The following is a 21,851-nucleotide window of genomic DNA, read 5'->3' as shown; positions in this document are numbered from 1 at the left end:
GTTGGATTGGTTCACACCTCCACCAACAGTGCATTAATGCATAGGCCACCTTTGCCTTCTCTTCTACTAACATGTTTAACTCAAGGGCACCATCTCCTTAAAGCATCACAGAATCTCAGAATTGGAAGGGAGATCAGGTCATCCATGGGAGATCAGTAGTCATCCATGGAACAGGGGAAAGGATCTGCCTCTGGAGTGGGGGACCTAAATTCAAATTCTCCCTCTGATGCTTAGTACCTTTGTGGCCTGGGCAATCCTTTAACTTTCCCAGACCTCAGAGTCATTGGCTGAAAAAGAGGGAGGTCAGACCAGAGGACTCCTGAAGCCCCTTCCAGCTCTCATGCTTTTTACTCGTTTCTCATACCAGATTGAAAATGAAGTTTGAAAAAATAAGCCTCTCTCTTCTTACTACTGCCTGGATGAGTAAGAACCCCCCATTAAATTAATAATAGCAGCCCATTTTTAGTGCTTTTGGGGTTTGCCATGTATTTTCCTTTAAATAACATTTTGAAATAGGTAGTGAAAATAGTATTATCCCTATTTTATGGATGAGGAAACTGAAGCACTTAAGAGGCTTGCCTTGGATCATGCAGCTAATAGGTGCCTGAAACAGGATGAAAATTCCAGTCTCCTGATTGCAAGTCCAGTGTTCTAATCCTGTGCTGCTTCCATTTAGGGGTCCACACTCTAGGTTAGGAAAGATAAGGGTGAGGTCCTGGTTGGTGTGCCTTATGAAACTTCAGGGAGATTCTGTGTAATCTGCAGAAGGTGGGAGTGGTGTGAGAGGAAATTCATACATGTGTGTATGTTCGTGACTGATATTTGTCAGAAATGCCAGATTAGAGTGGAAGCTGATGGCACTGTACTTCAGCCAGACTCCATAGTGGGGTAGCCAATCAGTGGGTTTATATACCAGTGCTCAGACTGGCTTGCTTGCATATGGTGATATCACATGGCCCAGACTGTTTCAGGCCTTGACAGACTGAAGGGTCTATCTCCCCTTGTTTCTCATTGTGGTGAGTGGGGGATGGCAGTGACTAATGGGCATCTTTGTTCTGCATTCATGGGCTGTGCTACTCTGGAGCCCACAAAGTGGACATTAGTAAGTAAGTGAAGATAAGGCTGTGGTCAGGTTCAGCTGAGCTGCTTGTCTGAATTGTGATGGCCGAGCCAACCCTCACCTCCCTCCCTGTCTGGGAAAAGAGGCATCAACATCTTGACAACCGGGATCTGACTAATATGACTAACTTCAAACCAGGGGAAATTATGAACTAGAGGCTGCTAATTTATTAAGAGGACTGACGAGTGGTTGCCTACTTGTAACTTCACCAGCATGTCTCATTCTGCAAAGCTTAATAGGAGATCTGGAATTCTGCAGTGTTTTAGTTGAGTGCCTCGTCTTGGGCTCTGTCCATCAGCTTTGGAACGAGTCAAAGTAGATCAGCTTTGATCACCGATTTTCAAAGTTCTTGATTTAGCTGGCATCGATATTTGCCATATCTGTGGGAGGACAGATGAGCTCCCTGTGTATGCATTTTCACAATGGATTCGTAGCTCATTTGAGCGGCTGCTTCTGTCTACTTAAGCTGACAACTTTTGCATGGAAGTTTCATTTTCCCTGTGCAGTAGTTGGGAGCGATCCAGGCAAAATTGGCTGTGGGCTCTGCTGGCTCAGAAAGGAAATTGAATATTGAATGGGAAGGAAGATGGAAGGTTTTGTTTTTGTTTTTGTTTTCTGTTTTTTACCCCTCCTACTCAGCCATGAGGAAATGAGGAAATACTCCCCTCACTCTCCACACTGGTATATACACACACTCACCCATAAATCAGAAAATCTTGAATTGGAAAGGCCTTCTGAAGCCCTCTAGTCTGGTCTAATCTTTTTTTTTTTTTTTTGTAACCAACTTCATCTAGAAATGGCCATCTGGCCTCTTTATTAGAGATCTTCTAGATATTAAAAATGCCCTAAATTAAATGAGAAAAGCCAAGTAGCTGTTGACCAATGTTTAAAAATACAAAAAACTTAGAGAATGATTTTTAAAAACCAGCTAATGAGATTTTCAGAGACTTGGGGAAAGACAACTATTTTTTAAAAATAAAAGAATTTAGAACTCAAAACTTTACATGTTCAAACAATTTTTAACATTTTTTTAATTGGGGAAAAGTAAACTATTATATATTAAAAAAAGAAAAAGATGCTAGTGTTTCCTTTCCAGAAAAGCAGTATAGTGTAATGAAGAGAGAGCTGTCTTTGGAGTCACGAAGTCCTGTATTCAGGTCTTGCTTCTGACACGCTGGCTGTGGGACCCTAAGCTAGTTGCTTCATAGGTGATAAATGGCATTGGAGAGATAATGTCCTCACCAGAAGCTCCCTGGACCAATGAAATCACGGCTGTGAGTCACCCCCTCCACCTCCCCAGCCTGACTTAGAAAACCCAACATTAGAATGAATAGATGAAGGCTTGACGAAGCCCCTTTATGGGTTGCTTAGGTACCTATGTGAAAGCATTTTGGAGAGTTTTGTAAGTACTGGGTAAAGGGACCCTTGTTTTTCTTTTACTCCTTTCTTCTGTTTAGTTAAACAAACAAAAAAACCCCTCTTCTTATTTACTGTTCCAAGCTCTGGATCTGGTCCATCTCTCAGTGGTATTTATTAGAAAAAATTCTTTGCAAAGTAGTTTCTTCCTACTCCCCACTAAGATAACTTTCATTTTAATGTGATATTCAAGTTTGTAAAGCACTAGTTTTATAACTTTCTGTTGTGGGGTGTGTAAATATTGCTGGTTGCTTAATTCTTATTAATGAATAACCCAGGATTCCATTGGTTCTGTGATCTCCTCAGTGAGATATTAAGATTTATCCATTCCTTCTCATAGAGACTCATATTGAGATGGCCCCATTCTACACCACAACAGGTCCACCCAATAGACAGGAAGTGTCTACATGTATCTCAGTTTCTTCAATTGTAAATGGTCTATCAATACGCATTTATTAAGTGCTTACTCTTGCCAATGGATGTGCTAAGGATGCAAATATAAACAAAAAAGATGGTACCTGCCTATGAGATTACATTCTAATGGGGGGAGACAATGTACACAAAAGGGCTGAAAAGTGTGTGGGGAGGGCAAGGTACCTGAGTGAGGACATGGTGGCAAAGCCCAAGGAGTGAGAATCAGAGCCTGGAGAGAGGCAAAGGACATCTGGCCTGGGCCCTTCTTCAAAATGGCTATTCTGGTTAGAAATCACCAGTGAGGGAAGGAAGCATAAGACGTGGAGGGGCCTTCCCCTGGGAGAAGGTAGTTGGGACATGGCAGTAGTCTGGAGAGTCAGAATTGGAGCAGGAAAGGAACATGGCGGCATTAGACCAGCTGGCCTCCAAGCTCCCTTCTGGCTCTAACTATCTGATCCCATAACTCTTCTGTCCTTTTGGCATCGAATGGGTACCAATGGAATATATGAGCTAGCTTTTGCTTTTGCTGCAGAGGAGGTCTATCCCTTTTTCTATTCATACACTTTCCCAATGGAATCCTTTATACCTGTTTTGCATAATTCTTTTGTGTTTGTGCCGAAGCCTATTCACTCCCATCATGCATTTCTCCATTGACCTTTGGGTGATCCTCAACTTTAATTTTACAGAGATTATAGTGTTCTCAGACTCAAATCTTTTATAAATTTAATTAGTAAATTGAATTTCTTAATAAATTCTTATTAAGTCAAACTACCTCAATTACCTTGTCTACTATGGAAACCCTCAGAGCAGTGCACTGTGGTTTATGCACACACAAATATACTCTCTCTTTTATGACTGTCCCTCATACAAGACTTTGAGGGAACCCACAGTCTACAAAAGAGAAAATGTATTGGCCTGAGATTCAGAAATTGCAGGCAACAGTTTCCGCTCTCCTGGGCCGGCTATTCAAGTAGATTATAACAAATGTGCCTTTCTCCCCCTCAACAGTGGATTTCCCTGAAAATAGGCCAGTACCTTGACCAACCTCAACTCTGGTGAATCTCAGCATAGTCCCATTAATCACTTCCATCCAACAATCAGCTGGATTATCTTGTTTCTGCGCTACGTTCTGATGCTAAGTCAGCCATCCTGAGCAGCAGGAATGTTTTCAGGTCAGGAAGGTAGTTTTTTAGTAAGCTAGTGTTTCAGGGTATTTAATTAATGGCATCCTCTTGGCGGCCTTCTTGTGGGAAAGGTTGTGAGCGTAGGCTGGGTGATGACTGACTGGCTGGCTGTTGTTGAAGAACCAGCCAGCCTATGAATGCAGAGGTTTTTTTTTTCCCAGTTGGGTGCATGCTGGTGGATTTTTTGGCCAGAGAAACCCCCAAAGACCATCTGATAAGGTGTAAACAAACTGTGGGCTGGGACAGTAGAAGGCAATCCCAGTGATAAAGTCACTGATCATTAGAGTGCGCTGAACAGCCTTCTGTCATTTTGAAGGATGTATTTGTAGCTTAGGTCCAGAAAAAATCTAAGGTTTAGAAATAGATGATTTAACAAATAGGGTTCTAGGCTGGGAGTCAGGAAGACCTCGGCTTCTATCTTTCCTCAGGTTGTTTCTGGCTGTGTGAACTCAACCTTTCTGAGGTTTATCTATAATAATATTAATGATGATTGTAATTATAATAATAATAACAACACTTGCACGGTTGTTGTGTAGATTCAAAGAGACAATGCATGCAAAATACTTTGTGAAACCCTAAAATGCTATGTAAATGTCAGGCATTATTAACAAGGATGATAGAGTGTGGAGTCTGGAGTCAAGAAGTCTCATCTGCCTCAGTTCAAGTCTGGCCTCATACACATATCAGCTGTGTGACCTTGGGCAAGTCACTTCCCCCTGTTTGCCTCAGTTTCCTTATCTGTCAAATGAGCCATAGAAGGAAATGACAAACCATTCCAGTATCTTTGCCAAGAAGACCCCCAATGGGGACATGAAGAGTTGGACACGACTGAAATGACTGAACAATAAAAAATAAGCTTTCAAAGTTGGTTTGGGGAATGCCATGGAGTAGCAAAAGAAATGTCGACTTCCTCATTGAAAAAAACCAACAACTTTGTCGTCTTCTGCTTTTCTTCTCAGGCCAGCTGGGATTTGATGCTGGACAGAATCTCAGAATCATGAGTTACTGGAGCCTTGAGAAGAGGAACTGCGTGCAATATCGGCGGCATTTCTTAGTGGATAACAGTGTGTTTCATGGTAAGTGGCCAATACTCTACTGGTGGTTTTGAGTTTTTAAAAAATCTTGCAGAATAGAACCTTGAGAGTTGGAAGGTGCCACAGAGGTAGTAATAATAATGATAATAATAATAATAGCAGCTGTCATTTGCATAGAGCACGTTAGGGTTGGCAGAGTACTTTGCACATTCTCGTCTGATCCTCACAACATCCCTGTGAGGGTGGTGCTATTATTATCCTCATTTTATAGATGAAGAAAGTGAGGCTTAGATCTTAGATGACTTGCTCAGGGTCACACAGCTATGAAGTGTCTAAGGGAGGATTTGAACTCGGGCCTTCTGACCCCAAGAGTGGCACTCTTTAGCTGCCTGGAGGTTGTCTAGCGGAACCTATGTCTGAGCAGGAATTGCCTTGAGAATGTTTTGTTTGTACATAAATGGTTGTCCAGCCTTTGCCTGTAGAACTCCAGGAAGGGGCAACATGTGTTTGTGCAGACAGCCAGTTGTAGTTTTCAACAGTTCTTGAGAATGTTCCCTTTTTATCAAGCCCATATCTTCCTTTCTGTGATCTCCATCCCTTGCTTTTAGCTTGGCTGAGCAGACAGAAAGAAGCCTCAGCTTCTGACAATTGTTCAAGTGCTTGAGGACAGTTTTCATATCAGCTTCAGCCCTTCTCTGGGCTAAGTGTTCCTTGTCCTTCAATTCATAACCCCTTGATTGTATCTTACACTTTGGATACAAGCCGAATTGTGTACCTGAGATTTGACCAGGAGTTCTAGTTAACTTCCTGGAGAACCATCAGCTTGACGTGTTCCTGGTTTTATTTCTGATCTCAGCAGGCTGCTTGTAGACAGAGAAAAGAGCAAAGCGGCTCTGTAGAGTCCCATTCCATCTGTCTTCCTCATTTGCTCAAGCCACTGCAGTCATAAATCAGGCAGGGATCGACATGTTAGCGAGATGGTGGACCATGCTCACCACCCTTACCTGGTGGGAGTCTGGGGCTGTGCTACATATAGACATGTTGCAAATCACTGGACCCAGCTCTGGGCTCATGAGTCCTATGCCTTTTTTACTCAGGGATTTATGTGGTGCCTTTATCTATTATATCTTTTGGAGGAAGAAGCCTGGGGGTTAAAGAATTGGGTTTGAGATGACTGGAGTGATGACAGAGAGTCAAACTGCTTCAGAATTTTCTGCTTTGGTTTGCTGTCTTCTTTTTGCTAACAGGCACTGCCGAAGATTCAGAACAATGTGCAGGCATTTTTTCCTTCTGGGGTACCTAGGAGTACCTAGGAGGGCATGGTGAGGGATATTTCTAACTGGGACCAGGACATCTGCAAATGAGGGCCATATCCCATCAAAGTGGCTTCTTGCTTTTCATCATCATGATCACCTTGTCTCTTTCCCTATTTCTCCCATCCCTAGGCCATTATATAGTCCATCAAAGGTGGTAGAAATGATGGAAGATGATCCTACCTGGGGTGCTCACCCCCCTTTTCTCGCCCCTTCACCTGGGCTGCTCGAACGCTCCCAGGGTACAGATGTGATGAGATTCAACAACTTCACCCTTTCTCATGAGGTGGAAGACTGTCAGGCTTTCCTATCTGCCCTGCGCTTGACTCCTATGGTCCCTTAGGACTCACTACTTGCCCTGCTTCTGTGTCCTCTAGTCCTCTGGCACTGTCATATGACCTGAGGACATTTGGGCCTTGCCATCAGCCCTGCTGTGATTCCCCGGAGATTTCTGGACCTTTTGATCTGATCTGTAGCCGAACTTTCTTTTATGTGTTATCTCCGTTGCTTAGAGCATTAGCACCTTGAGATGAGGGACTCTCTTGTGTATCCTCAGAGTTTAGCACAGTGTTTGGCATATGGTAAACCCTGAACAGATGCTTTTTCATCCATCCATCCATCCATCCATCCATCCATCCATCCATCCATCCATCCATTCATCCATTCTCATCTCAGTGCCTTTGCATACATGTTCCCACCATTATAATACACTCCCATTCTCACCTCTACCTCTTGGAAGCTCTCCCTTCCTTCATGACACAGCTCAGGGGTCACCATCTATACCATGCTTTTCATGGTCTTCCTAGATCAAGTATCTTTTAACATGGGGTCTCTGAAATTATTACAAAAATTTTTTTGATAACTGTATTTTAATAAAATCGGTTTACTTTATAATCCTATGTATTTTATTTTGTGCATTTAAAAGCATGATTCTGAGAAGAGATCTGTGGGGTTTACCAGGCTCCATGAAAGGGCTCCATGAAATTTCATGGCATCAGGAATGAAATCCAGAGGTCTGTAGCTTATTTCCATCATCTTTATGGGAGTGGAAATGAAGTCAAGTATCGAGATGTTGTTTTGGAGTAGAAATGAGTCTATGAAAAAAATGTCCCAAAGTTGACTATTTTGTTACATGTTGGTTTGACTTTTCATGAGCAGTGTCATGGACACAAGGGGGCAGCATAGCATTTAAAATATGGATGGATAATTTAGATTTTTAAACCTAGTAGCATTCATCTTGGAAACGGATTTAGAAATATTAAATCCTCTCAAGATTATGGGAGCTGAAGTCAATTAGATTTAGGGTTCAGTTGTATTTAAAAACAATAATAGGTTTACAAATTCTTAGTGGTGTAAGATGCCATGCTTATCAGAATCTTATGGAACTCTGTAATGCCTTGGGGTGTGTGTGTGAATCTGGATTGTTTCTTCTGAAATTTACCTGCATTCTCCTAAAAGAAAATATCCATTTAGACAGGGTCTCTAGTTACTCCACTGCATAACCTTTTGGCACTTTTTTGGAGGGAGGGGGATGATTATTATTGCCCTTCATTTTAAAAATCAATCATTTTTCTTTTTCCTTACAATTTTTTAAAAAGCTTTTGTATGAACCTTTTCTAAATCCTCGGTATCTTGTTTCAGTTGTGGTAGCCTTTGGTACAGGTTTTTTTTTTTAATAAATCAAATTAAAATAATCACTAGCTCTTGAACAGAATCTTTCTAGAATTAGCATAAGGACTTGACCTATGATTTGAATGATATTGAGTCTACTAATGCAGGTCAGTCCCTTCTCTGAAATTTATAATCTTAGAGAATTGCCCAGGACACTGAGAGGTCAAGGAACTTATTCAGGGTCACCTGGCCAGTAAGGGTGAGAGGTAGGATTTGAACCCAAGGCTTCTTGGCTCCAAGGTCAGCTCTATCCACTATGCTATGTTGTCTCACACCACAGACATTTCCTCTTAAATCTTGCTTTCCAGCACCGAGCACTGAACCCTTCCTTTTAACAAAGAAATATATTTAGGTAAAGCCCAGCTGTATCGGGCAACTAGTTGGCACATTGGATAGAGCATTGGGCCTGGAGTCAGGAAGACTTGAGTTCAAATATAGCCTCTGGCACTTATTATTTGTGATGTATAAAATGTTTCAGGGTAATTAATCATTTTATTAATTATGGCTAGCAGATAATTAATAAAGGGGGTCGATGGCATTCTTGAAAGTCAAAGACACTTCATGGAACCCATTCAATGTTTATATGCCCTTGGAAGAGTGGGTGTTTCTGAGGATGGAAATCAACTCCGATTGGTTAACAGGCAATGAAAGAATGAATGTTATAATGAAAAGTGGGCCTATTCTAAGGAGGGCCTGGGGAATGACTTTGATCACTCTTGATTTCAGACCAGCCTTGGTCAAGCTAGACAAAGGATCTCCCTCTCCCCTGAGCCTGCCTGAATGGAACACAATGGGCCGGAATTTGATTAAATTCTTTGTAAGGGTCAGGATCATAAAGCATGTGCCTTAGGGACTGGGCAATCTCATCTATCAACAATGTCCTTCAGAGGCTGACCAACCTACAGGTTCTGGAAAAAAAAATCAATTCAATTAATTGATTATTAATATGAGAGAAATAATCATTTCTCTCATGGCTGTAGGATCTCAAGCAAATCACTTAACCTTTGTGATTATGGTTGTTTTATTAGTTGGTCATGTTTGACTCTTTGTGACCCCATTTGGAGTTTTCTTGGCAAAGATATGGAATGGTTTGCCATATCCTTCTCCAGCTCATTATATACATGAGAAAACAGAGGCAAACAGGGTTAAGTGACTTGCCCAGGGTCACACAGCTAGGAAGTGTCTGAGGCCATATTTGAACTCATGTCCTCCTTACTCCAGGCCTGGCATTCTATCTGCTGTGCCACCTAGTTGCCCCATCACTTAACCTTAGTCTTACCAGGGTACGTGCCTGGTAGAGGGATCAATGATATAAAAGATAGGAATGGCTCAGTGATTTTTCTCACATGATGAATGGTGTGTTCTTGAATATAATGAGTACTGGTTATAATACCTTTTCATCTAGGGGAGGTGTAGTGTGGTGAGAGATGAAAGGTAATGTTAGAAATGCGAGCTCCCCTCTCTGAGCTGATTGAGGAAGGAGATGCTTTATTTGATAGAGAACTCTTGGAATCTCTTGATGAATGCCCCTCTGCCCATTAGTATAATTAATTTTGCTAATAGTTGTACCCTGTTGTACAGGGATTTTGCCAGTGACATATTTTTGTATAAATTTGGGTGTGAATACAGTCTATGGAGGGCAATGGGATTTACTTTAACAGACCATTTACTTTAACAGATCAAATGGAAAATGGAGATAATACTAGTACTTACCTCCTTGTGAGGGTCAAGTGAGGTAGTATTTGCAAAGTGTTCAACACAGTGCCAGGCACGTTGTAGGTCGTCGTCATCATCATCATCATCATCATCGTCATCATCATCATCATCATCATCATCTTTATCATCATCACATTTCCCTCTTGTCTGATAGCGTAGAACACCTTCCCCCCTCTCTGGAAGTAGGGAGGTATATTTCCTTATCATTCTCTGGTTCATCACCCTTCCATGGGTTTGACTGCTTTTCAGTGTGGCTGCATATGTGACTGTGCGTTGTGGTCTTGGTTCCCCTTTCTTCCACAGGCCCTCCTTTTAGTTCCAATCTTTTGCTATCAGAGTAAGTGCTGTCATTAATATTTTGCTTTTTATGGGAACTTGATGTCTTTCATTGACCTCCTTAGGGTACGTGCCTGGTAGAGGGATCAATGATATAAAAGATAGGAATGGCTCAGTGATTTTTCTCACATGATGAATGGTGTGTTCTTGAATATAGTGAGTACTGGTTATAATACCTTTTCATCTAGGGGAGGTGTAGTGTGGTGAGAGATGAAAGGTAATGTTAGAAATGCGAGTTCCCCTCTGAGCTGATTGAGGAAGGAGATGCTGGATTTGATAGAGAACTCTTGGAATCTCTTGATGAATGCCCCTCTGCCCATTAGTATAGCTTTTATTGGCTTATATTGATTAAAGAAAGACAAAATCAAGACAAAGCTCCCCAGGAGTACCTAGGAATAGGCTAAGTTGCATTTGCAAATCTTATAGCCTGACCAACACTTGTATTCATGCTTGGAATAGTTCAGAATATCTAGCTAAAAAGTTAACTTCTTCTGAGTATATCATATATATTACAGAAATAAATATTAGCAAATGTATGTATTAGGCCTATTTGTCATTCTCTGTTAAAGGATAATTATTTGTCAGCTCAAGTAAGCCGTAAAATCTTGGTAAGAACTCTTTCTGTGAAAATTTTGACCAAGGTATATTTCACACAGATTAGTGAAATTTAGGCAAACCTCTTAGTTGTCATTATTGTTGGACATGCTAATGCCTTTCACAAGCATAAACAAATGCTTATAACTGACAGTAGAAATGTGACTAGGAACCTAATTAATTTTGCTAATAGTTGTACCCTGTTGTGCAGGGATTTTGCCAGTGACATATTTTTGTATAAATTTGGGTGTGAATACAGTCTATGGAGGGCAATGGGATTTACTTTAACAGACCATTTCTGATTTTGTGCCAGTATAAATGCTGCAAAAGTGCTATATATATTCTGGCTATTATTGTTACATTCTCCTGGGAATGGGTTTTCTCATTCTCATATTTAGGAAAAGGAGAAAATACACATCCCCCCAAATGTTGCAGACCTGGGGAATTTCTTACAGATGCCAATGACCAGGTCACACCTTTTTACCATTAATTCCCTTTAATTCTATAATGCAGAGACAAAGAATAGACTTTTAGAGGCCAGATGTTAATGGCTGGTTCCACCTGATAGACAGGGAACCCACCACAATGGGAAAATAATACGGGAAAAATGTCAGTACAGACCTGACCCACCCTGCATTGTAAACATTCAGGCCAGGGGAAGATGAACAATAGAATGTGATGGTACCCTACCCCATCTTGAGTCCCGGGATTTTTTTTCCCTGAGCTTGTACAGCTTGAGTGCCCTCCCCCCATCTCCACCTTGAGCCCTATTTAGGTAGCACCGTTTCCCTGGTGTGCTGGCCAAGCCTCGATATTTACTGATGATTGGTTGTGCTGTAATGCTTAACTCACACTGCATCACTCTTTAATTCTTTAAACAGTTTGGTGGTAAGATTTGTGATTAAAGAAAAAAAACTGACCCATACTGTCGAAATTATATACAGGAACCCCCCTCCCCCCAGGGCCACTTTTTCCCAACTACCACTCACAGTGATGCGTCAGGTCCTCAGAAGGCAGCCGATTTCAATTCCTAGGGTTCTGATAACACTGAATGGGTTTCAAGTATTGTAATTTATGAGCCCCACGCTGATGGTGGGCCCACTAACAGCATATTATTTTATAACAAAGACGGTGTGGCAAGCACAGTAGTGATACAAACATTTCCCCCTCAAAGTATGGTACGCACTCTCATGGGCAAAAAACCCAAAACCTACGAAAGTGGAGGGGCCCATGTATAGAGAACCCCCTTGGAAAAGGGGCACCTCCTGGCCTTTAGTTACCGGAGGTCCTTCTCTCCCTTCATAGAGTCCTCATAAAGTTTCCCATAAGTAGCACTTTCTACAGGTCTGCAAAGCTCACTCCATAGCTGACACTTCCATCCTTCCCAAGAGGTCACACTCCTTGAAGCTGACTTTCCTCAGGTGACTATTACTCCTGGCTGGAGGTATTGTTTATTCCTTGCAGAGATTCTCTGAGCCTAGCTATATACGTTATCTGCTGATTGTCCACTCTTTTTGATGGTATGGTTAGTGGAGGGAGGGAAAGAGAGAGAGAACAAGGATTCCTTCTCAGGGGCTTGGCTTCAACTTTCCACCTGTATCTTCTGAACTGGAATGCTCTGGCACTTTACTCCGTGCTGGACTGGCTGCTCTTTCTCTACATGGACCCAGAAGTTTCTCTGATTTATTCATAAGATGTGCATGATGGGAACCATCTCTTTCCATCCAATAGAGAAGGCACTATTATCCTCTCAAATGGATTAAGGCTTTATGATTTCGCGTGTGGTTTCCACTTTGAATTGATCCATTTGAGCTCCTGGACCTTTTGTGGTTACATTAATTGGGGCAGTGGTGGACAAAGTCCATTCTGGGTCATCATCCCCAAGTGACTGAGAGGGACAGAAGGGAGGGGCAGCTGGGGAGCAGGAGTTATCATTGAGAAGGTAAAGAAAAGCAGTATTGGGGGATTTTGCAAAAGAGTCTTGGATCTGAGGGTGAAAGGTCTTGGTTTGCATCTCGATGCTGCCATTTACTAGCTGTGCGACATGAGGCAAATCCCTGGCAAATCCATCATTCTGAGTAGTGGTGTCCTCACTTGTTTTAACAAGTATGGCAGTTGGACCAAGATGACCTCTAATGGTATCTTCCATTTCTGATTCTCTAAGTCATTATTTTGGATAGGGAAGAGCAGCTGGAGGTTGACTACTCTACTGCTCTATCTTCCCCTGGCCTGAATATTTACAGGGCGAGGTGGGTCAGGTCTGTACTGACATTTTCCCATATTACCTTCCCATTGTATTTCCCTGTCTACCAGGTGGAGCCACTGATTATAATCTAGGCTCTAAAAGTCTATTCTTTGTCCCTGTATTATAGAATTCAAGGGAATTAATTGTTAAAATGTGTAACCTGGTCCTTGGCATCTGTAAGAAAATTCCCAGGTCTGCAACATTTTCAGGGACAAGTATTTTCTCCTTTTCCTAAATATAAGGAGGGGAATATTTATTCCCGGGAGACTGTAATGACAGCAACAAGAAGAACAGCCAGAATTTATGTAGCACTTTACACCTGGCTCCTTTAAGCCTTATGACAACTGTAGGAAGTGGGTGCAGCTTCATTATTTCCGTTTAATAGATAAGGCTGAAGATGAGGATGCCCAGAGTTGCACAGGAAGTGTCTGAGGTGGGATTGCCTTGGGCCTTCTTGACTCCAACGCCAATACTCAATTCATTGTATCACTTAGTTGCCCCATGAAAGCTTTTTGTGGCAGGAGTGATTTTTCATTTTATCTTCCTAATGCCCAGTAGAGTGGCATGCCCATATCAGTGCCCAGTCAGGTTTACTGGATTTGATTCCTTTTGCCTGGTGTTGGTTCCACTGAATCTAGACTTGGAAAATGTGCTCAGTTTGCTATTCATTTATTAATTAAATTTTAAGTTATTCTTTTTGCATGATGGATACATACTCTACTTTTTCAGTAGGTTTATTTTGTTCTGAAATTCTTTATGAGTGGCAGAAAACTTGGGATTGTGGACCAACATGATGAGAACAACTAGGGGAGAACTCAGAGTCCTTTTCTTTGCTTTTTAAATTAATTTATTTTGATTTATCAGCAATCACTTCCATATGCTTTTGAGTTTTTAAATTTTTCTCCCTCTCCTTCCCCATCTCCCTCTCCAAGATGGCACGCAATCTGATATAGGCTATACATATACATTCCTATTAAACATATTTTCATGTTAGTGATGTTGTAAGGAAGAATTAGAACCAATAGGAGGAACCACCAGAAAAAGGAAGCAAAACAAAACAGAAGGAAAAAAATAGCAAATAGTATGCTTTGATCTGCATTCAAACTCCATAGTTCTTTCTTTGGATGTGGATATCATTTTCCATCATGAGACCTCTGGAGATGTCTTAGAAGGGCGAAGTCTATCAATGTGAATCATCACACAATGTGGCTTGTTACTGTGTACAACATTCTCCTGGTTTTGCTCACTTCATTCGGCATCAGTCCATGTAAGTCTTTCCAGGTTTTTCTGAAGTCTGCCTGCTCATCTTTTCTTATAGCACAATAGTATTCCATTACATTCATATACCACAGCTTGTTCAGCCATTCCCCAATTGATGGGCATTCCCTCAATTTCCAGTTCAGAGTCCTTTTGTCAACTTTGCATCTATATGTGCCCTATACATAGTAGATGTCTGATAACTTTAATAAATAATACTCAATAAACATTTATTAAATGCCTACCTATGTGCCAGGTATTGTGCTAAGTGCTGGGCATACAAAGAAAGACAGAAGGACAGTTCCTCTCTTTAAGCTTCCAGTCTAATGGCGGAGCTACCATACTGACATATAGCTATAAATTGACAAGCTTATGAATAAGAAATAACTAACAGAAGGAAGGCATTAGAATTAAGAGGGATGGGAAAGGCTGCCTGTGAAAGGTGAGTTTTAGTTAGGACTCAGCCAGGGAAGCCACTAGAGATGAAGAGGGGGAGCATTTCAGGTATGGGGGACAACTAATGAAAATGCCTGGGGTTGGGAGATGGAGTAAATATTTTTCTGTCTCTTGTTCTTCATCCTTTCCAAAGTTAATCCTGGAAATGTTGGCTAGTTCTCTTCAAGCTGTGTTCTATACTTTTGGAACTGGAATCTTCTTGTTCAACTGCCTCGTTTTATAGACGAGCCCTCCTAGGGACAAGGGATGAGGAAGTGGGTGACATATCTGTTGTCATACCGCTAGTGAGTAGCTGAGACAGGATTACAGCCCAGACTCGATGGGCTCATTGTATCACAGATATAACATTGTAAGGGGCTTTGAAGGTCAACTAGGCCAACGTCTTCATTTTAGAGACTAGGAAACTGAGACACAAAGTAGTTAAGCAACGTGTCCATGGTCACTCAGGTGGTTGGTGTCAGAGCCAGGGTTCAAACTCACATTGCCTGACTCCAATCCCAGTGCTTCCGTCTCTGCCTCTCTTGACTCCCAGCCTAATATTCTCTCCCCAAAGATGATCTATCTCAGTGGCCTAAGGTAATACAAGATTTTATATGTGGGTTGACCAGAAAATATCAGAGAAAATCCAAAAGGCTCCTAAACTGGAAATTTTTTATGGTGGGGAGAGGGAGATCTATGGAAATAGACACGGGCCATAGAACTGACAGGTGGAAGGGAGGCCAAGTCATCTACAGATATAACCAATCCACTCTGTTTAACATTTTGAGCTCATAAGGAATTAGAGGGAAAGAAGGAAATAGATAGTAGAACTGATACCTGGGAAGACCTTAAAGCTTGTGGAAAGCTTTCCCTGTAGACTGTGTAAAATCACAGAATAACATTGAATCTCGATGGGGACTCGAGAGGCCATCGGGTCCCACCCATCCCTGTATGGGAATCCCCTTTATATCACCTCTCTAAAAATAGGTTTCTCTTCCATTGTTTGAAGTCTTCTGGTAAAGGGGCCATGCTCCCACCCAAGGCAGCCCGTTCTATTTTTGGGGGCAGCTCTAATTGTTAGCAAGTTTCTCTTCCCATCGACTGTGGGCAAAATGGTAACCCAGAGGGATGGCTTGTCAGGGCCTGGATGAAGGAGCCTGGACTGTGTTATTTTTAGTAGCTTTTCTCTTTCCCCCTTGCTGACTGGAACAAATCCTATTATCATGAAATGTGGCCTTGGCTGCCCCACTTTTCATCTCAATTTCTGGCCTTTAAACTTAAGGCAGAGGAAAGAGCAGCCAAGCAGTCTGGTGGCTTAGTTTGTTTACTCATATTCGAAAATACTAATATTGTTTAAATGCTAAAATGGACAGAAGAAACAACCTGGTCTCCCCACCAGCCTGACTCCTTCCCCAACAAGTGGTCACTTGTGAACAAGAGTTAGTTCTTCATTGACTTACCACGCAGATTCTGGTCTTTTGTTCCTCAAGTTTCATTTCCGTAATTGTAATTAATTTTCATTTGTGTTCTCATTATCCCCAATTGTCTTTTACCCTCTTAGGTTTAAAATATTCACAAAGCCTGAAGGGAGGAGGCTGGCACGTTTTCTTTGGGCTCCTGCTCCAGGTTCTCTTAGTTCATCATTATGATTTTGTTCTCTTGGTTTTTTTTGGTTGTTGATTAAATACAGATTTTTTTTTGCACTGAGAATTATGACTGATTGCACTTGTAATCAAGAAAAACTACTGAATGTCACCTATTGCAACAAAGATGTGGAAAGGCATGAGAATTGTGTAAAGGATTGAGGTCTTGCATTCGAATCAGGCAGACCTGGGTTCTAGGCCTGTTTCTAACACATACTAGTTGTTGACTCTTGCCATTCCCCTCACCTCTCACTGCCTCAGGCAACATCTGAAGTCTAAATTGCAGCCAATCCACTTAGTGGTGGGAAATTCTGCCCAGGGAATTCCCTTCAGGGGAGGGAGTTTCTACATTGGGAGTTTTCATCAATAGTCAATAAAACATTTATTAAATGCTGACTTTGTGCCAGGCACAGTGCTAAGCACTGACCGGAAACCTGATCTGGTGGGGGAAGATGGTCCACAAAAGGAAGCTGAAAGGGGAAAGGGGAATTGGACCAGAAAACATGCTGGGAGAAGCCTAATGTTCCTGGCATCGGATCCAAGCAGAGCAGCTGTGATGGGAAATGAAGTGAGCTGGAGAGTTCTGAGTCCCTCCAAAGGGAGGTTTTGGGAGGAGTTTGTCACTGCCCTCCAACCCTCTAATCAGAGGGCTTCTAAATCCCCTACCACACTACACCCCTCCCTCCCAAAGAAAGAAAAATGACATTTATTTACATTGTCTATATTTAATGTTTTGAATCCTTTCAGATTATTGTATTGAATGAAATCATGCCAATAGACAGCAAGTTTGAATTCTGTTTTCTATTATTTCATCCTTTATCACTAAGGAGGATGAGTGAAATATCCTAGCCACTTGCAATGTTGGCAATCTATAATAATGTTGACTTCAAGCAAAGATTCTGAGCTTGTATCAAAACATGGCTTCTTTAAAAGAAACCCTTCATCTTCATATACTTCTCAAGTGATTCCTGGAATGTTTTATTCTTCATAAAGACTCCCCTGAGCCAAGCTTATCTAGATGACTTCTCCAGGAGATCTCCAGTGAGTTGGGTTTCAAAGGATGGTCATCTGGAGCTTGGAGCTTACTTTTCCTACCACAATACATGCCAGTTAGAGTCCCAGGTGGACTCACAAAAGCCTAGAGTTTGTCTTCAGCATCTTTCTATTTTCCTTTCTGAATCTCTTCTTCCATCTGCTAGCATATCTTTCCATATATCACCTTGAAGTGGTCCATGTAAGCCATCTTTACCTTTTTTTTTCTTCTTCCCCTGATCCAGATTCAGTATTGGACAATTTAGTCTTTTTTTTAAATTTATTTTTAGTTTTCAACATTTCACTTCCACAAGATTTTGAATTCTAAATTTTCTCCCCATCTCACCCCCCCCACCCCAAGGTGGCATGCATTCTGAATACCCTTTCCCCTAATCTGTCCTCCCTTCTATCAGTCCTCCTTTCTATTATCCCCTTCCCTTCTATTTTCATGTAGGGCAGGATAGATTTCTATACTCCATTGCCTGTATATCTTATTTCCCAGTTGCACATAAAAACAATTTTTAACATTTGTTTTTAAAAGTTTGGGTTCCAAATTCTGTCCCTCACTCCCCACCCACCCTCATTGAGAAGGCAAGCAACTCGATACATGTTATACATGCGCAATCATACAAAACACTTCCATAGTAGTCATGTCGTGAAAAACTAACTATATTTTCCTTCATCCTATCCCACTCCCCATTTATTCTATTCTCTCTTTTGACCCTGTCCCTCCTCAGTTTTTGTTTGACAGTTTAGTCTTGTACACACAATCAATAATTTTCCCAGAAGTGTGATTATTAAAAAAAAATTTATATCAATACCTTTTTTTGTGTCACCTAAATTTCCCAAAGTATCCCTTCTTCCTCCCTCTTTTAGAGAGCCACTCCTTATAGCAAAGAACAAAAAAGAAAAAAAACAAGTTTAGTGGAGTGAATCAAAGTATTAGTACTTCAAAAAGAGGCCACTTGTTTGAACCCCACTTTCAGAAAGCATTAGAGAGTAAAGTGAAAACTTCTCTCCATTAGTAGAGAGGAAATCTTTTTTTTTTTTTTTGGCCAGGCAGGAGTGACTCCTGAATGCAGCCCATTCTGGGTATTCTACTCTCTTTGGTGAGCCTTCCTTAGCTGTTTGTACCAGTAGGAACCTCCTTTCCTTCACTACTAAATATACCATTGTTGGAAAGCTGTACTCCATGTCCCATGGCAGCTAGAACAGGTAGCTTGAGCAGTGGAGGGGACAGCCCTTGGCATAGATGGTCGTTTGCAAGTTGGGCGAGTTGCTATCGTCACCACCATTCAATCTCAGCTCCAATCAGCCAGGTCCACTCACTGGTGCTCTCCCACACCATACTGCCTCTATGCCTTTGCTTAAAACGCACCCCACCCTCACTCCCCAGTCTGCTTTGACTTTTCCTCTGTTATTTAGAACCAAACAATCTTTCCAAGACTAGCTCATGTCCCCCTCACAAATTCCAGCACATTTCCCATAAGTCTTCTCTCCTGCATTGATCCCACCCTTGTACAACATCCAGGGCACGTAGTCAAAACACTCAATTTTTAGAGGTTAGCAGTTTTTTGTTCTCTATTTATTCCAAGTGAGTGGTAGCTTGGTATAATGGAAAGAGTCCTGGGCTTATGGTCAGGAGAGACCTGAGTGTGAATCTTACCTCTGAAATAATAATGGTTGTAATATCTAGCTTTTCTGTAGTGCCTTAAGGTTTGCAAAGTGCTTGACAAATATTATCTCAATTGATCCTCACAATAATCCTGTGAGGTAGGTGCTATTATTACCCGCATTTTACAGATGGGGAAACTGAGAATGGGAGACGTTACGTGACTTGCCCAGAACCAAATTTGAAGTTTGGTCTTCCTGACTTCAGGTGCAGCACTCTGTCCCTTGGCCCCATTGCTACTTCTCTTAACACCTTTGTGGCCATGGTTCTCAATCTGAGGTTTCTCCTTTATAAAACAGGGATAATCAAACTTATGGTCAGTACCTACCTCCTAGGGATGTTGTGAGGCTCAAATGAAATACCGTCGCTGCAGTGCTTAGCAAAACTGAAAGCATTAAATATTGTTGGCAGCTATTCATTCTGTATTCCTTCATGGTGAGTCTTCACTGAATTATTCATGTTTGTCATTCCTTACAATGCCGTAAAATTTGATCAAACTCATAGACCATAATTTGTCCAGCCATTCCCCAAATGTCAGGCAGGCATTTTTCTTTTCCAGCTCTTTGTTAGCACACATAATGCTGCCATCAGCATTTTTGTATACGAGTCTTTTCTTGCTGCCAGTAATTTCCTTGAGATCTAGTCCAAAAAGTGGTTTCTCTGGGTCAAAGGATAGGAACAATTTAATGATTTTTCTTGCATAGCTCTGAATTATGTTCCTGAATGGGTGACCCAGTTCACAGCTAGCGCAGCAGTGAGATAGCAGACCTGTCTTTGCATAGCTCTTCCAAGAAGGCGTTGCCCATCTTTGGTTTAGTTTCCCGCCTTTGCTCTCCTTGTTGTTAGATGTGGAGTAGTACTTCGGACCTGTTTGAAACATTTCTCAAGCAGTTGCTAGTTTGTATGTCTCTTTTGGAAGGATGTAGTTTCAATCTTTGACCATCATCTTCATCATAGCTTTTAAGCTTGTGGATTTGTGTCAATTCCCCAATAGACTGGATCTCTGGTGTCTTAAAGGTATATTTATGCCTGAGCTTTCCTACTACTTTGTTTCTTGCCTTCTGATTTTTACTCTATTAATGTTATTTGTCTAAAAGCTTTTGCATTTTAAATGCAATTGTATCTTCTCTGATCTCTTCTGTCCCATGCCTAGTTATGGAGTCTGTTTCTCTATAATTGTGAAACAGAGAATGTCCCATTATTCCTTTTAAAATGTGGTTTTTAAATCTTTAGGTAATGTATCCATTTGAAATTTATTGAGACATATAGTGTAAGATACTGATCTAAATGTGTATTATAGACATACATATATGTGTGTGTAATGTACATAGCCAAACCATGTACTGACCTGGCCACAATCACTATATATTTGCTATAGTTCTTTATTCAGTATTTTTTGCATCATTTTTCTTTAGGAAAAGAGAGGCGGCATGGCATTGCGGATATGGAGCTGACCTGAGAGTCGGGAAGACCTTGGTTTAAGTCTTGTCATTCGCACATATTAGTTGAGCTATTCAGTCTCTCAGTATCCTCCGCAACTTTCTAAGGCTATAAAATATAGACGATTTGCTCTGTGTGTGTGTAGAGGGTAGGGGATTGTCCATATTGAGAGTTCTGTATTTTGAAGAAATGTCAGGCACTCTCACTCTCATCAACAATCATATTGGATTACAGTTTTATTTTCTATACTTTCTCTATATTTTCTATACTTTTTCTTCTGTGTCATATTTCTTTCATAGGAAGAAGTCGAGCTGATGATACTATTAGGCATGTGCCCTATTGAGGGCAGTCAGATGTATATACGAATGTTTGCGGTAACACTTCTCATTGTAGCAAACAGCAGGAAACAAATAGGTTTCCCTCAGTTGTGAATTATGTTATATGCACACAATTGCATTTTAGTACACCCTGATGGATTGGCAGAAATATGGAGTGACTTAATATGAACAGATGCAGAGCAAAGCTGGAAGAACCAGGAGAATGATTTCTGCCATGACCAAGAGAGTAACGGGAAGGGAAACAGCTGAATACCTTCCAAGCTCTCCCCCAAAGCTTTTCAGCATCCTTGCCCCCCTCAGGGTGACCAGTCATGGCCTCAAAAGGAGGAGGATGAAGCACATTTTCTGTGTCTAGGCAGAAAGGTGATTTAGTAGGAGCACACAACCCAACGTGCCTTGTCAGATGTAGTTAGGGTGCTGGTTGTGTATATTTGTTATAAAGGTGGCTCTTCTCCTGGGGGGTTTGGGGCAGAGATGGCAAGGTGATTTGGTAGGTAAAAATAGACAAGGTAAAGAAGAGGAAAAGTTTTATTTTATCTGTTGAAGCTAATTTAACCATAAGTGGTTATTAATTGAGTTTAGGTGACCATATTATTCAGTATTATTATACATATTGGATATTGTTATTGAGGGTTGCAGCTGTAATTCTTAAAAAGCCATTTAGACCAAAGTTCTTTAGCTCGTGCTCCCTCTTTCGCTGAGATTTCATTTATGACTTTGGGTTTTTTACATTCCCTACTTTGTTGTGTTTATTTGCTTGTGTGCTTTTTAAATGTTAAAGGGTTACGGAGTTGACTTACTGTTATTATTGCCTCTGTCAGTCTTCTTGGCTGGATCATGAGCTCCATGGTGAAGATGAGGGGTTGTGGCTTGTATTTCTCTGATTTCTCCCAAAGCACTTTAAGAACTAGATACTTGCTGGTTAATTTGGTCTCCCGAGCTGTGGGCATGCTGCTGTGGATAGAACACTGGAGTCAGAGTCAATGCTCCA

At 41.3% G+C, this 21,851-nt stretch overlaps 1 protein-coding gene across 1 annotated transcript in view; it reads left to right on the top strand.

The window, feature by feature from the left end:
* Nucleotides 1-21,851, top strand: part of PLCH1 (phospholipase C eta 1) — a 247,255-nt gene that overhangs the window by 35,142 nt on the left and 190,262 nt on the right. Inside the window, exon 2 of the mRNA XM_020988921.2 lies at nucleotides 5,094-5,210. Coding sequence (XP_020844580.1) covers nucleotides 5,132-5,210 — 79 coding nt within the window. The 5' untranslated portion in view covers nucleotides 5,094-5,131. The remainder of the gene's footprint in view (nucleotides 1-5,093; nucleotides 5,211-21,851) is intronic.

This window comes from Phascolarctos cinereus, unplaced genomic scaffold (genome assembly GCF_003287225.1).
Source record: "Phascolarctos cinereus isolate Bilbo 61053 unplaced genomic scaffold, phaCin_HiC Scaffold_7;HRSCAF=346, whole genome shotgun sequence".
Lineage (NCBI taxonomy): Eukaryota > Metazoa > Chordata > Mammalia > Diprotodontia > Phascolarctidae > Phascolarctos > Phascolarctos cinereus.
The sequence above is the reverse complement of the archived record's forward strand: the minus strand, read 5'-3'. Positions and strand labels throughout refer to the sequence as shown.